This window comes from Haliotis rufescens, unplaced genomic scaffold (assembly GCF_023055435.1).
Source record: "Haliotis rufescens isolate VD_foot unplaced genomic scaffold, xgHalRufe1.0.p SCAF_3, whole genome shotgun sequence".
Taxonomy (NCBI): Eukaryota; Metazoa; Mollusca; class Gastropoda; order Lepetellida; family Haliotidae; genus Haliotis; species Haliotis rufescens.
The window spans coordinates 39344514-39360598 of NW_025964001.1; the positions used below are offsets into that span (position 1 = coordinate 39344514).

The window sequence follows — 16085 nt, forward strand, 5'->3', positions numbered from 1 at the left end:
TTGGAAATGTTTTCCTCCCCCAAAATGGTGGCATGTGTCAAAAACTGTTTGAGTAATGTGTATGTAGCTACTGTGCTTTTGGGACCAGGGCTAGTTTTGTGTATGTTGAGGTGTGTGGATAGTTGAGGTGTTGCAGTGTAGAGGTCAGCCTTGTTGCCCTGTATGTCAGCTGGTAATGGAAACAGGCTCTGTGTGCCAGGAGTATGGGTATTGCGGTACTGTTATTTTCAACATTGTTGCTTCGGTTACATGCTATGCCAGATATATTTTTTTACCATTACGGTAAATAGTAATATTTAGAATATTTAAGTATTATGTTCTTTGTTTTTTAAGTCTTTCTATATATTGCTTCTTTAGCTTGGTTTGTTTATTACGGTGCCTGATTTGGACACAGCTGTGAAAGCAATGATGATTTCTGCTGTGACAGTGTTGCACCACTAGTTATACTTCAGTGTTCCCATTCTAACACTGAACTACAAGATTACTTCAATTTTTGGTCCAGCATTTTAAGTCAAGATAAAATTTTAGGAATTTAACACTTATATAGTATTTTCATTAACAGATCTACTAATTAATTCCATTATTATGGATTTAGTGATGAATATTAAATTTGCCTGAAATATAATGAACAAAAACGTAAGGGATCATGAATATATTTTGGGATATTTTTTTATGAAATTGTGTGCTCAATTTTTACTGTAACAAAATATTTTGGTTCAGTATTATAAAAATCAATATTTCACCTGAATTTGTATGTTGTAACAAGTTTTAGTCTGCCTCAGTGACAATGTTTATTGATGTAGATCAGTAAGAAAATACAAAGTGATGCAAGATTAAGCTTTTCTTGTCAAATTTCATATTTATCTCATCTAATGTCTTCACTTCTTGATGGTTCCACTCATAAAAAAATTAAATTTTGTCTGATACATGTACTTGAAAAGTTTAGCCATTTACCCTTCATATATATCGAATTGTGTGGGGTCATGGAAAGGGTATTCAAAAAGACTGCTTCTTACAAAGATGCTGGAGTAATAAAACTATTAACACCAATCCAAAATTGATAGCATACTTTCTGGTGTGATATACTGTATTTCCTCTATTAGATAGTCCTCTATTAGATAGTCCTCTATCAAATACATGCAGGCCTCTTATTGATACCAGTAATATAAAACCTGGTTCCATCAATTGATGAAATTAATTATCCCTATTTATCCCTTTCACATTAACTTACAGCATGTAATGATTCCTCTGTTTCACTTAGGCGGCGGTCGGGTAGCCTAGTGGTTAAAGCGTTCGCTCATCAAGCTAAAGACCCGGAATCGATTCCCGGCATGGGTACAATATGTGAAGCCCATTTCTGGGGTCCCCTGCCGTGATCTTGCTGGAATATTAAATTCTTAAAAGCGGCGTAAAACCATACTCACTCACTCACTGTTTCACTTAATAATGACTGTTTTCACTGTGCCAGCATTAAATAGAATCAACGTCAGGTCAACAGCTTACACGAAATCAATAGATGCCCAGGCGTATTGCAGACAAAATACAGTAGCTGGAAAAGTGTTGACTACAGTCACTTTGTCCCTCACGTGATAAGGCCAGCATTTATTCTTTGTCAAGAAGCATGATCTTTTGAAGGAAACATTCCTATTGACTCCAGCCATTTACACCACTTCAACCAATGTGCTACTGTTGGGAATATATTTTTATATAATTTTGTTTCTTTTTTAATTGTCTAATTGCAATAACTGGGTGTCATCTTGGATCTAATACTGGAATTCTATAACATTGCTTTCTCTACAGAAAATGATACTGTTCTTGATTATGTTAGGTTAGGTTACAGTTTCTGAAATGATTTTATATAGCTTCTTAAAGTATGTATACAGCTCAAAAGAAGTTAAAGAACACCGGATTCTGTCATATTTCTCAGCGATAGAAACTAACTGTTTTAGTCCACTAGTCCTTATAATGATAACATATAGCAAAACCCTAAAAAATGGCAAATGTCTACTAGTCCTTTTGATATCTTAACTATTGGTCAGTTTGGCAAGGACTAAAGGACTAGTGCCAATTTCTAACTCTGTTTCTGAAGTTAAGCTGTCATACCATGTTATTGTTTTGAACATTGAGGATGCCATGAGGACTAATGATAGCACTGTACTGCAGTTTTAACTTTTAGAAATATTTCTTCATCATTCTGTAAGTATTGATAATTAATAATTCTACCTTAGATTCAGAAAACATTTGTACTGATAACTTTCTTGAAACCAAGGTTAATAAGGAATGCATACTTTCCTTTCTCCAAACCTTATAGTGTGTAAGAGCTCTCTATAAGCAGTAAAGCTGCTCTGCATGGATATTTGATAGAGAGCCATGTATCACAGAATGTTGGAGCTAGACATCACACCTGTAGCAGCACCCTGTGTGTCATCTCCAACCTCCGCATGCTTCATCTCTCATGGAGGGGCAGTTTACCAGCAACTACCAACACATAGAATGTTCATCTCATCCTTGTTCCAAACTTGGCCATCTCAAGGAATATGTGTACTTGTTTGGACAGTGATATGACAAAAAACTAAGACTGGCTGTGCTTTTAGATAAGTTTTCAAGCTGTATTTAGTTATCCTATTATGTTCAGCAAATCAATTTTTATTATTGCTGTCATTGTGATCAGAAGCCTTCACACAAGTAGACCAAATTTGTTTATTTGAACCAAACTATGCTTGAGAGAAAATGTTTAATGGGGAAACCTCTTACTTAAAAGCATATTAATGATCAAGATTTGTAAGGTCTGATGATATGAAAGTATAAAAAAACCAGGGCATGTTGTGTGTAAGCAATATCAAGCGTTAAATATTCTGTGTGTAACTGTATGTACCGGTATGTAGCTCTCCATCATCAAATCACGTTTTATGATGTGTGGCCGACACTCTAATATGGCACTCTGATATGGCATCCTCTGTCATGCATCTCTAGACACTCTTGTCATGTGATACTCTCCTTCTGGCACAGTAAGTTGTGTAATGGTATTCTCATGTGACTGTCATGTGACACTCTTCACATGGATGTCATGTGACCTGTAGTTTGTGTACATGGTATTCTCATGTGACTGTCATGTGACAAGTGTACAGGTACTATCTCTGATCCTCACAGTATGGGTATGCATCTTCTGATGCCTATAACACACAACCCCGAAGCGCTTTGAATGTTATATACTGCTCAAAAGAAGTCATAACATGACAGATTAACAGTAGTAATATAAGAGAATCGGGTGGTCCTCAACTTCTTTTGAGTAGTATATAAAGAGAATATAATCATTGTTGTCTGTCCTGCAATGACATACTTTTTCATTTTGTCCAGAAATGTATTTTGGTTTGTTCAAACAGGCTGTCTTAAGCAATGTATTGTCTGTAAATACTGTGTCACACCACCCATATGGTGTTTCTCAGAGTGTATTTTGATTTTTTACGAAAGTAATGCTGTATGGCCTTGTAAGGATGTGAAGGTGAATCAGTTATTTGCAGCCTATCAGCGTCCTTGATGTAATCTCCCACCTGGTGATGGGACTGCAGGCAACATTGTATCCTGTGTCTGTAGATATTAACATGTCATCTTCCTAAAACATAGGTCTTTTAGACTTCTAATGTTCTGGGGTGTAACCAATATCAAGAACCCCATGTACTCTTGGTTCATCGGGGCATGAGGGGGCCCCAGTCATCTAAGGTGCCGCATATATGCAGAGTTGTGTCCCTTGGACATGCAAGAACCTATGATCGTGGGTTCAAATCACGGTTCACCCTGATTATGTTTCCAGGTTTGTCAGCACCATACTTGTGCTTGTAGGCCTGTATGATTTCGTTCTTTCCATCAACATAAAGCTGACACGCCGTGATATAAATGGAAGACTGTTTAAAGCGGCGTTACTCCCCAACCCACTCACTCACTCCTAAAATGTAGATCTAAGACTAATGTTCTATCGTGTAACCAATATCGAGAGCCCTATGTACTCTTCTTTGGTCATCAATTACTGTAATGTTTCAATGTTTTTCGTATTGAGGGTATGTTTCATGTTTCATATTTCAGCTCGGCCTTGTGAAAGAGAATTTGCTTTTTCAGTGTTTACTGAAGGAAAAAACACATTTTTTGTGTGTAAATATCTGATTGGTTTTTATCTGACATTATCTATGCATTTAAAGTCTAAGTTCTGTTTGAGCTGTGCTACATTTGCAGGGTGTTGGGTTGTCCTGTTTTTTTGCTACTCCCATGTTGTATGGAGATGTTGTGTGTTTGCAGCCAAGGAAAGCTCTGCTTGATCAGCTCAGTGCTGTGTTGGGGAATGGAGACGACCGTCTGCCTGAAAGCGTCTTCCTCATCAATGCTGCTGAGTGGCAAGGACAGGTACTGCTTGTTTAAGGGTAGATTTATCATGTGGTCAAACTCACTGACTTGGTTGGTGCCTGTCATCGCATCACAGTTACATATATGAGTATTACATTATATATAACATATTGCTGAGTGAGTTAAACAACAAACAAACTAGATTTATGCGACAATTATGAATGTTTTGACCAGCACCAGTCTTCATTTCTAGGCATGTCAGATAAGTTACAATAATGTATGTTAGTCTGTGAGAAGTGGACAATAACACAGGAACATGCAACCGTTGGATAAATGACATATGCCAAAGTGATCACCTGCAACTTACTCATAGGTGATGACGTTGAGACCTTCAGTGTATCAGAAAATAAGTTATACCCAGGAGATATAATGTATCTGGCTAATAGAAGATTACACAGGACCTCCAGATTCTGGCTAATGGGTAATGAAATTAAAGTACTGTCGGAAATGCTAGAAAAATGCATTTTGCCTGTTTAAAAAAAGGATAGAATTTTTCAGACTTTGTTATTGTCTCGCAGATGTTTAAGGACATTTGTACCTTCAGTTTCTGGATAATGGGTGATGCCATTATTGCGTTTAGTTTCTGGCTAATGGGTGAGGACATTTGTACCTTCAGTTTCTGGCTAATGGGTGATGCCATTATTGCCTTCAGTTTCTGGCTTATGGATGAGGACATTGGAACATTATCAGTGTATATTAGAAGGAGTTACACCGCAGGATCTTTAACATATTCTTTCTCATTCTGTTTCCAGCTCCTTGTACAGAAGCTTCAGGAGAAACAATGGCGTCTCATCTGCACATGCTCAAATGCCGACGTGAAGGCTGCCATCAGCTTCCTAGTTGCTAAGATACAGAGGTTGTAAGTATCAGATAAGCTGAGAGTTAACCAGGCTCTGGCCGGCTAAAGCATCAGTTTAGCATTTGTCATAACAATTGGAGTTCTGTCGGCCTCATAAGCTCATCTAATAATACTCCATATATTACAACACAAACATCTTCTGGAAATGAATCTAAGAGTCAAACTCCAACGTTTTTGGCACAGACTGTCACTTTGAAGGTTAGGTGTCTAAAATATTCCCTCATTACTTCAACCAGACTGGTGTAGGCAAAATGTGAATGCAATCCCTCCTCACGTTGAATACTCGAGTTCAGTGTTTGAACTAAAATAAATTGCCAGACTGCCATCAGGACCCACAGGCCTTAGAAGCTACAGGCCCTGACTAAACTCTTCAGGCCTTCATTAATAAAACTGCAGCTTATAAATGAATCGACACGTGCATTTATGGCAGGCCATAAGGACCCATACAGATTTGAAACTACAGGCCCATGAGTGTGATACATGGAGTTCATTCCCGAACCATGATATGCCTTGGGTTTTGCTAAATGGTGTGCTCACTCACATTGTTATGCTATGGTATTGAGAATTTTTGATGACTGACCTTGTGTTTTCAGTTGTAACAGCAACTCAAAGAGTCCAAGCCCTATCAAGGTTGGAGTAGCTGGTGGAGACGCGTACATCAACTCAGTACTCAGACCCTATGTGGAACAACTGTCCTCCAAGTCACATGACTGGCAGACATACACAAAATTTCTAGTCATTCCATTTGGTAAGTCTAATGACTCTGTTTTTGTTGGCATTGTGTTTATTGCTTCCATTCATCAAGACTGGTTAGATTCCCCACATGGGCGCAACGTGTGAAGCCCATTCATGGTGTCCTTGTTATATGGCAGGAATATTGATAAAAGAAGTAAACATATACTGACTTAAAATCACACTTACCCGGTCCGTTAGCATCTGATGATTGTTATGGGCAGATATTGTCAAGTTTGTCACTCTCAGCGTCAACTTTTTTCCAGTGTAAGTAATAGAGGATGATTGCCAGTACTTTATCAGGATATAAACATACTGTCACAAGAACAAAGCCAAGCCCTGACAGACCAAAGTACTGGCACAAGTTCTCTGTCTATCTTAGAGCATGGCACAAACTCCACCATTCATCTTTGAAGCAGATTGCATAATTTCATATACACTGTGCAGTCAAGTGTTTGTTAAGGACTGTCATGCTAATATGTACAAGTTTCACGAAGCACTAGAGTTTCACACAACTAAAAACAGTATACTTTACAGTACTTAGTCAGCATATATATTTACTGCACCTGACCAAAATGGTGACCACTCATGGGACAAAAGTATTTGCTGTAATTCCTGCGAATCCTTCGCCTCTATTACATCATAGCCATAAATCCTGTATTTTGGCTGCAGACACACTATAACTAAATCTTCAGATTTTCAACAGAAGTCCTCTTCAGTGTCAACTACACACAACTAGTTGTTCCCCTAATAGCACATGTAGCTCTTCAGCTCTTCCGTGCAAAAAGGAGGGAAAAACGTCACTTCTTTCCAAAACATATCTCACCACTGGAGACAGATGAATTGTGGGAGGTGGGTGTCCTGATGTAATAGAGGTAGTATTCTTGGAATTATTATTGTTTGATAATTATAGTTGTGGCTTGTACAGATTAGTTAGGACACTCCTGTGGTGTACGTACAGTAAACTACGTTTATAACAAACACACTTATAACAAACAGACAGATATGATGAACTTGGTTTTTTGTCCCAGCTGTATATATGCATAAAACGAACTACAGTTATAACGAACAAAAATTGGTGGTCCCTTTGAGTTTGTTATAACTGTTACTGTATGTAAAGATGACAACTGACTGACTGTGGCTGGTGTGTGTTTGCAGGTAGTAGTTTAGTGGGGAAGTTTCTTGCCAGTATAGACAGCACCTACGCACAACTGTTTGTCGACTCCCTGTGGAAGGACACCTTTGACAAGACAGATGCAACGAAACCCACACTGGGTGAGTATTTGTGTGGTGTAACAGTTAAAATCTGTCATGTCAATTTATTCCAGCTGTATAATTAGTGTTTGCATCCTGATGGATTTTAGGTAGAAGTTGGTTCCATGAACCTATGCATGTTGTGAGAGGCGACTATGTGACTCTCTAGTGGCTCATAACTAATGGATCTTACCTCAAATGCGTCATAACTAATGGTCATAACTAATAGATCATAACTGATGGTCATAACTCTAATGCGTCATAACTGATTGTCATAACAATTGGATCATAACAAATGGTCAATACTCAAATGGGTCATGACTTATGGGTCATAACTAATGGGTCATAACTCAAATGGATCATTACTAAAGGTCATAATGCAAATTGTCATAGCTCAAATGGATCATAACTCTTTGTGATTGCAGTTCATCGTACTCCAGGGCCCTGTTCCACAAAGTGATCATAGCACTATGATTGTTATGTCTATGGGAGTTACGATCACCTTAGCACCAGGATCACTTTGTGGCACAGGACCACACTCCGTCGCAGTGGTGACTCAGCATAACACCACTGCCACAGGCTTTTCTCTTGTTTGTAAACAAACACGCTTTTTCAGAAATCAGTATAGAACGGACTAATGCAAGTATTTTGGGGCGCTTTACATATTGTTTTGCATAACTATATAGATATGCTACTACAACTGCAATAGTGAGTTCCATGACAATATATATTTATGCATCAAAGTGACCGTGTCGCTAGCTCTCCGTTGGGCTTCGATGACAGCACGTGGAGCCGTACAACCAATGTAAACATAGGATAACTACGCAAAAATAAGGAGATTTTTACTTATTTGCATACTTTCTTAATGAAAGTTAACCATTCTTTGACATTTGTTTATGAAAATGTGTAGACTTGTCAAACATGAAAGGGATGAAAAGCATATGCAATATCTTGAATGGACTGTGAAAGATGTGACGAATCGTCACATGGCGCTGGCCTGTGGCAGAGGTACTATGCTAGCTGGCTGCCGGCCGCATGGAACTCTGGACATCAGCTGTGTCCAGCACGGGTTTGTCTGGACCAGACATGATTATTTACAGGCAGCCATTGAATAGCTTGAATATTGATGACTAGAGATAAAGCAACAAACAACAAACAAAAGGTATAAATATAAGGCTTAGTTGGCTATGTTGATATTTTCCTTTTGCAGATTCACAAGAGATCATCAACCGGGTGTCCAAATACTTGAGTGGATCTACCAACATCCACCAGATGCCCATCGCAGAAGCCATGGTTATGTGCAAGGGCAAAACGTATGTTGTCTCTTTTTATCTCTACTGGTCACTGAAATTGTTACATTTGTTGTTATATTTTATTTAATATTTTGCTAACATGTTCCAGCAGTAGAAACTTACTGTTTTAGTCCACTAGTCCTTGTAATGATAACATAGCAAAGTCTACTATACATAGCTAAATTTCTACTAGTCCTTATGATACCTTAATTATTGGGCAGTTTGACAAGGACTATAGGACAAGTGCCAATTTCTAATGCTGCTTTCATTCTGGCCTCAAAAACATTGTTTCATTCTGTTTTTGGTTGTTGTTGTTTTTTTTCAACAATTGGTTTATCAATAAAAAATGCAAGTATGTTTATGTAGCATTAAATAATAGGGGAACTTTGGTGTCGATAATTGTAAAAGATTTGATGGATCCTTAGCTTAAGACACTCAGCCAAGAACTTCAAGGAGAGGAAGTTCTCTGACACACCTACACCCACCTTCACCCACCTACACCCACCTACACCCATCAACACCCACCTACACCCACCTTCACCCACCTACACCCACCTACACCCACCTTCACCCACCTACACCCACCTTCATCCACCTTCATCCATCTTCATCCACCTTCACCCACCAACACCCACCTTCACCCACCTACACCCACCTTCATCCACCTACACCCACCTTCATCCACCTTCATCCACCTACACCCACCTACACCCACCTTCATCCACCTACACCCACCTTCATCCACCTTCATCCACCTACACCCACCTACACCAACCTACACCCACCTACACCCACCTTCACCCACCTACACCCACCTTCACCCACCTACATCCACCTACATCCACCTACACCAATCCCACACCAACCTTCATCCACCTTCATCCACCTTCATCCACCTAAACCCACCTACATCCACCTACACCCACCTACACCCGCCTTCACCCACCTACATCCACCTACATCCACCTACACCCACCTACACCCACCTACATCCACCTACATCCAACTACACCCACCTACATCCAACTACACCCACCTACACCCGCCTTCACCCACCTACATCCACCTACATCCACCTACACCAACCTACACCCACCTACATCCAACTACACCCACCTACACCCACCTACACCCACCTTCACCCACCTACACCCACCTACACCCACCTACACCCACCTTCACCCACCTACACCCACCTTCATCCACCTACACCCACCTACACCCACCTTCACCCACCTACACCCACCTTCAACCACCTTCAACCACCTTCAACCACCTACACCCACCTACACCCACCCACACCAACCTTCATCCACCTTCATCCACCTAAACCCACCTACATCCACCTACACCCACCTACACCCACCTTCACCCTCCTACATCCACCTACATCCACCTACACCCACCTACACCCACCTACATCCAACTACACCCACCTACACCCACCTTCACCCACCTACACCCACCTTCATCCACCTACACCCACCTTCATCCGCCTACACCCACCTTCATCCACCTACACCCACCTACACCCACCTTCACCCACCTATACCCACCTACACCCACCTTCACCGAACCTACACCCACCTTCACCCACCTACACCCACCTTCATCCGCCTACACCCACCTTCATCCACCTACACCCACCTACACCCACCTACACCCACCTTCATCCACCTACACCCACCTACACCCACCTTCATCCACCTACATCCACCTACACCCACCTTCACCCACCTTCACCCGCCTACACCCACCTTCATCCGCCTACACCCACCTTCATCCACCTACACCCACCTACACCCACCTTCACCCACCTATACCCACCCCAACCCACCTACACCCACCTTCAACCACCTACACCCACCTACACCCACCTTCACCCACCTACACCCACCTTCATCCACCTACACCCACCTACACCCACCTTCACCCACCTACACCCACCTTCAACCACCTTCAACCACCTACACCGACCTACACCCACCGTCACCCACCTACACCCACCTTCATCCACCTACATCCACCTACATCCACCTACACCCACCTTCACCCACCTACACCCACCTTCATCCACCTACACCCACCTACACCCACCTTCACCCACCTATACCCACCCCAACCCACCTACACCCACCTTCAACCACCTTCAACCACCTACACCCACCTACACCCACCTTCACCCACCTACACCCACCTTCATCCACCTATACCCACCCCAACCCACCTACACCCACCTTCAACCACCTTCAACCACCTACATCCACCTTCAACCACCTTCAACCACCTTCACCCACCTTCAACCACCTACACCTACCTAACCTACACTCATCTACACCCACACTACCCTATCCCATAATCTACATACTCTACACTATGTCTGTTATTGTTTCCACAGGTCTGATGAGGAATCTTCACAGAAGTTTGTCCCGTTCCTAAGTGTAAGTGAACTCAGCTCTCAACAGAGTCGCAGCTAAAGTGGGTAACTTTCTGCTAGTTATAAGGGTATTGATATACCCCAAGGTCGCGTATGCAATCATTGGTTTCAGGCCATCGTCTTCCAAGTTGTCATCCCTGATGTGTATACAGCAGTTCCAATTTTATTCATGTATAGATAGCATCCAAGATATGAATTTCCATGAGTAATTGGCAAGTATGACGGCCTACATGCGACCTTGTTTTGTGTTTGCACAAGTGTGAGGCAGGGATGGTACAGATACACAAGACTGCAGGTGAAATCTAATCTTTAATATTGTTGGATGGTGCTTTCCATAAACACTGATGAATCCATTCCAAACAGCAGTCTTAGCACTAAGATGATTGTAACTCCCATAGCCTTACAACATTCATAGCGCTAAGATTGCTTTGTGGAACGGTGCCAAGATATAATGACTTTAATAAATAACCTGATATGTGATCTGTCTTTCAGGTCAGATCACATGACATTTTTTTTTTAATATCAACTGGAATCTACAAATTCTGTTTTGTTTTTTTAGGAGGTGAAGATCGGCACCCCAGAAATGTTTAGCATGTCAGGTGAGTATGGTGTTGTAACATTACTGACATGTGACTATAGTTGATCTGTCATGGAGGACAGGACAGATTGACTCTCCTCTTGAGAAAAAATCAGGTGTTCTTTAACTTTCATTTCATTAGTATATTTTGTCATTTAATAGTTTGTCACATCAGCAATTTTCAGCCATACATCGTGACAAGAATTATTTTTATGTGAATACATTGACAATACATCAATGTTCTAGTCACCACTTAGTCATGAGGGAAACAGTGTTACCATGGGGATTCTGGTTAGAACTGGTCCTCAGCAACTTTTGCTTATCAGAAGAGGTAACTTAATGGATCGAGGGGTCAGTGAGTGAGTGAGTTAAAATTCTACATCTCATCAGCATTATTGAAGCCATATCGCGATGGGATCGAGGGGTCAGACTCAGTAACATGGTTGATTGTGCGTCATCATGTCCTGATTGCAAAGGGTGTTGCTCATAATATCATATCAATCACTGGTTTGACTGGTCCAGGCTTGATTATATACATGTTGTTGGGATAGTTTACGTTGCTATGACATCTAATGGTTTTATTTTGTCTTTCATAGTTGAGCTTGAGGAAGGTGCTACCAGTCCCCCCAGCCTGTCAAGTTCCCCCCCTGCCTCCGCTCCTATAGCTATCAAGGCCAGTGAGGGTCAGACCCCACCCAGTTCCCCAAACATCAGCACAATGTCTCCATCAGGGAGGTGAGTCACCACTGTTGTCACCAAGTGTTGTCATGTAAAAGATCATCAGGTTAGACCAGTGGCGAGTGCCATTGCTTCTCCCTACAAGCCCAGGGTCAGATCCTACTAGCTCCCCCAACATCAGCACTATGTCTCAATGGGGGAGGTGGGTCACCAGTGTTGACAGAAGTGTTAATGTGTCTCAGTTTAATCCAGTGGCGAGTGCCATTGCTTCTCCCTACAAGCCCAGGGTCAGATCCCACTAGCTCCCCCAACATCAGCACTATGTCTCCATGGGGGAGGTGGGTCACCAGTGTTGACAGAAGTGTTAATGTGTCTCAGTTTAATCCAGTGGTGAGTGCCATTGCTTCTCCCTACAAGCCCAGGGTCAGATCCCACTAGCTCCCCCAACATCAGCACTTTGTCTCCATGGGGGAGGGGGTCACCAGTGTTGATGGAAGTCTTAATGCATCTCAGTTTAATCCAGTGATGAGTGTCATTGCTTCTCTCTAGAAGCCCAGGGTCAGGCTCCACCTGGCTGTCCCCAACATCAGCACTATGTCACCATCAGGGAGGTGGGTCACCAGTGTTGATGGAAGTGTTGACACGTGTTATGAGGAGATTTCCAAATTGAAACACAGGGGTTAACCCAGAAAGCACAGAACTGAATTACTACACAAGTTCAATGAATAATCAATTAATTATATTCAAACACACAGTTTCATGTTTACAATATTAAGGACAATACAATGAATCAAATAATTGGCAGAAGCAGTTAGTAACAGGCCCTATAATTAATAGCTAGTACACCCATGAATGTACAGAATTGTGTCACTGTGGAATGTTTTGAAACAGGCCTGTCTCTGTTCTTGAATCCAGAATAGTGTTGGAAGCTGTAGAATTCAGTGTTTCCAGATAGGTATCCAAACCACATTTGGCTAGTAGATCAATAACAAGTCAGGTCAACAGGCCTCAAATAGCCCTCTTGTCGCTCCTTCAGCCAGCCTTCTAGGTATAGCCAGTCTTCTAGAAACTGTCCCATCCAGAATTCCCTCAAACGATCAAACCTGCCATGTGCATGTATACAACCAGGGGCAGATAACTCTAATTTCCATGCAAAACCATTCTGAAAAGTTCCATTGACTGATCTTGTCTGTTAATTGAATCTGGCTACGACAATGCTTGACACATTTTGCAGCGGTAGAAACTAACATTTTTGGTCCACTAGTCCTTATAATGATAATATATAGCAAAACCCTTAAAAATGGCAATTATATATTAGTCCTTATGATACCTTAACTATTGGGCAGTTTGGCAAGGATTATGGGATTAGTGCCAATTTCTAACACTGCTACTGTATTTTGTCAACAATATGCCCGGGCATCTATTAATTTCATGTAAGTCTGCTTTGGGCTGCTAGCTCAGTCTGCTGTAAAACCCAGCTCTCCCAGACTGAGCATAACGTTTCCACTTGAGTGAGGATGCAAGTGCTCTGAACATCAATATGTGTCTCAGTATTAGAGATGAAAGTATGAGAGAGAGGAAGAAAGGAAGTTTGATTCACCGATTCACTCTATTGAATCATTGTCTTTGATGTAAAGTTGTGTCTTAAACATGCCTTGAGATACCTTGAAATGAATTTCTGGTAATATAATTAGAAGATAATCAAAGATTGCATGGCAGATTCCTTGGTTAGAAACTGCAATCAACAATTAATCATTTGAATTGATTGATGGGAACAACAGCAGCTGGGGCATGGTAGGCGTTTAACAGCTGATATAATTATTTCCTTTTCCTGTAAAACATTTGCTATTACAAGACCAATGCTGATGCTGAGTGATCTGTAATTGAAGTCTTGAGATTCATTTGATTCTGGAAGTCAAATTAACAAGTTCTGATTTCTCCAACTAAACCATGTTATGGTTGATACATTGTATGTTATTTCCTTCTGAGAAATCAACTGCAACAACAATAGCAAGAAGTTATCATATGGTTAAAGTACATTTAATGTTGCAATATGAACATTGTCTCAATATATGAGACATACAGACAGTCATTTTCAAAGACATCTTAGGCATAAGGTCTGAATAGTTTTAGAGAATGTCTTGTTTTCGGTTTCAGCCAAAATGCAAACATCGGTCAATTGTCGTCGGCAGAGTTCATGGACCTGCAGGTGGACTACTGGACAACATCCAGCAAGTCTGACAGCAAGAAGGAGAGCAACAAGTGCTCCCTGAAGACGGCATTCCGCTCCCTTAGTGTGTGTCGTCTTCCGTACCAGGGCGAGCAGACGTCCTCCTCCTTCAGCATGGTTGTGGTCACCCGTGAGAAAAAGCAGAAGAGTGAGTTGTCACAGATGATGCAGGCTTGAACATACTTTGTCTAAACACTGGTTCTGCTATGTTGACACTTTATTTTGTGCAAGTACTACCCCGTGGGGATTCTGGGCTAGAACAGGTCCCCAGCAATGAATTTCAGGCAACTGGTGTATTCCTAGAATATTGCTTAGTGCAGCATTAAAGGGGAAGTGTACACGCAAAAATCACTTTCTTTCTTTTTCTAAACAAAACGCAATTTTAGAATTAATTAGTATCTGTGTTTGAAAATATACACTCATTTTTTTCACAGTGAAAGTAGGAAGCTCACAATAGTGTGAAAATGATATGCCGTTATGAGGCCTTCGTTTTTCGAGCTAAACAGGCCTGAGTTATCCCCCTTAGATTATGACGTAATTGGTGCCAATTCAACTTGGTCCCTGTCTATTCTCAACGCAAAAGATATCAAGTACCAGTTTGCGGTAAAACAACATGGCCTACGACACACTCCGGCGCAGTGGTGACTCAGCATAACACTATGCTGGGTGGCATCTGAAACGCTAGAATCACACACCTAGACCTACACCACGTGAAGCGGCTCTAACAAAGCATGATGACGTCATAATGTTTATCAATTGGCACCAATGACGTCATATTGCAAGGGGCATAAGCCATGGTGTTTTTGTTATGGAAATAGAACACTTGGTAAATGTGAAAAATATAAATCGTTTTAATGCGAAAAATATGTTAATTAATTGTGATATTTTTATATTTTTGTCTATGACACTTCTAGATTAACACTTTTAATGTGGAAAAAGTACAAGAAAAATAGGTTAATTTCCGTGTGAACTTGCCCTTTAAGCAAATACAAAAACGAACAATTATTTATGTAATGTTGTATGTACTTAATACAAGAATTTGATATCTGCAACTTTGATGGCAGTATTTATCCTGTTCTTTTGTTACTTATGTTTCAGTTATGAGGATCGGGAAGAAAGCCAAAGAAATTGAGTCCAAAAGCCAAAACATTGACAGTATCAGTCGTCTTATTTGTACTTCCAAGAGCCAGAATTATACTCTGAAAGGTATGTTTGTGTTTCAAAATTTGATGCTACAGTTTCTCTTGAAGTAGTTTGTAGTCCACCTTCAAATAAAAATCACCAGGTGTCCATGGCAGGGGAATCTGTAACCATGTGAATAGCAATGAATTATTGTTTGATGTCTTTTGAATCCAAGGGAGATGTGATTTATATGATGAAAAGATATATTCCTATACAGTGTCTGACCTCACAGTTTTGCAGATAACTAAGATATTGTTACTTCAGAACAACATATTCTTATGCCGGCATGTTTTCTTGAGAGGAGTACCAGATCATATTAAAACATAATGAAAATTGGGCTGTCAGAATGCCGGGATGTAAGCAACCAGTCTGATTAAACATAACAAATTTATTTTCGCTATGTTTTTCACTTGTTCGTATTTGTCATAACATGTTATGTTTCGGCCAAC

The 16085-nt window shown here is 40.9% G+C and overlaps 1 protein-coding gene across 3 annotated transcripts in view; it reads left to right on the plus strand.

The window, feature by feature from the left end:
* LOC124118309 (phosphofurin acidic cluster sorting protein 2-like) overlaps window positions 1–16085 on the plus strand; it is a 141730-nt gene that overhangs the window by 116911 nt on the left and 8734 nt on the right. For all 3 annotated transcript variants that reach the window (XM_046480428.2, XM_046480433.2, XM_046480434.2), the window contains 10 exons: window positions 4291–4395; window positions 5148–5254; window positions 5848–6002; window positions 7145–7261; window positions 8451–8553; window positions 10931–10973; window positions 11529–11568; window positions 12143–12281; window positions 14382–14602; window positions 15553–15660. In XM_046480428.2, the coding sequence (XP_046336384.2) occupies window positions 4291–4395; window positions 5148–5254; window positions 5848–6002; window positions 7145–7261; window positions 8451–8553; window positions 10931–10973; window positions 11529–11568; window positions 12143–12281; window positions 14382–14602; window positions 15553–15660 (1138 nt within the window). The remainder of the gene's footprint in view (window positions 1–4290; window positions 4396–5147; window positions 5255–5847; window positions 6003–7144; window positions 7262–8450; window positions 8554–10930; window positions 10974–11528; window positions 11569–12142; window positions 12282–14381; window positions 14603–15552; window positions 15661–16085) is intronic.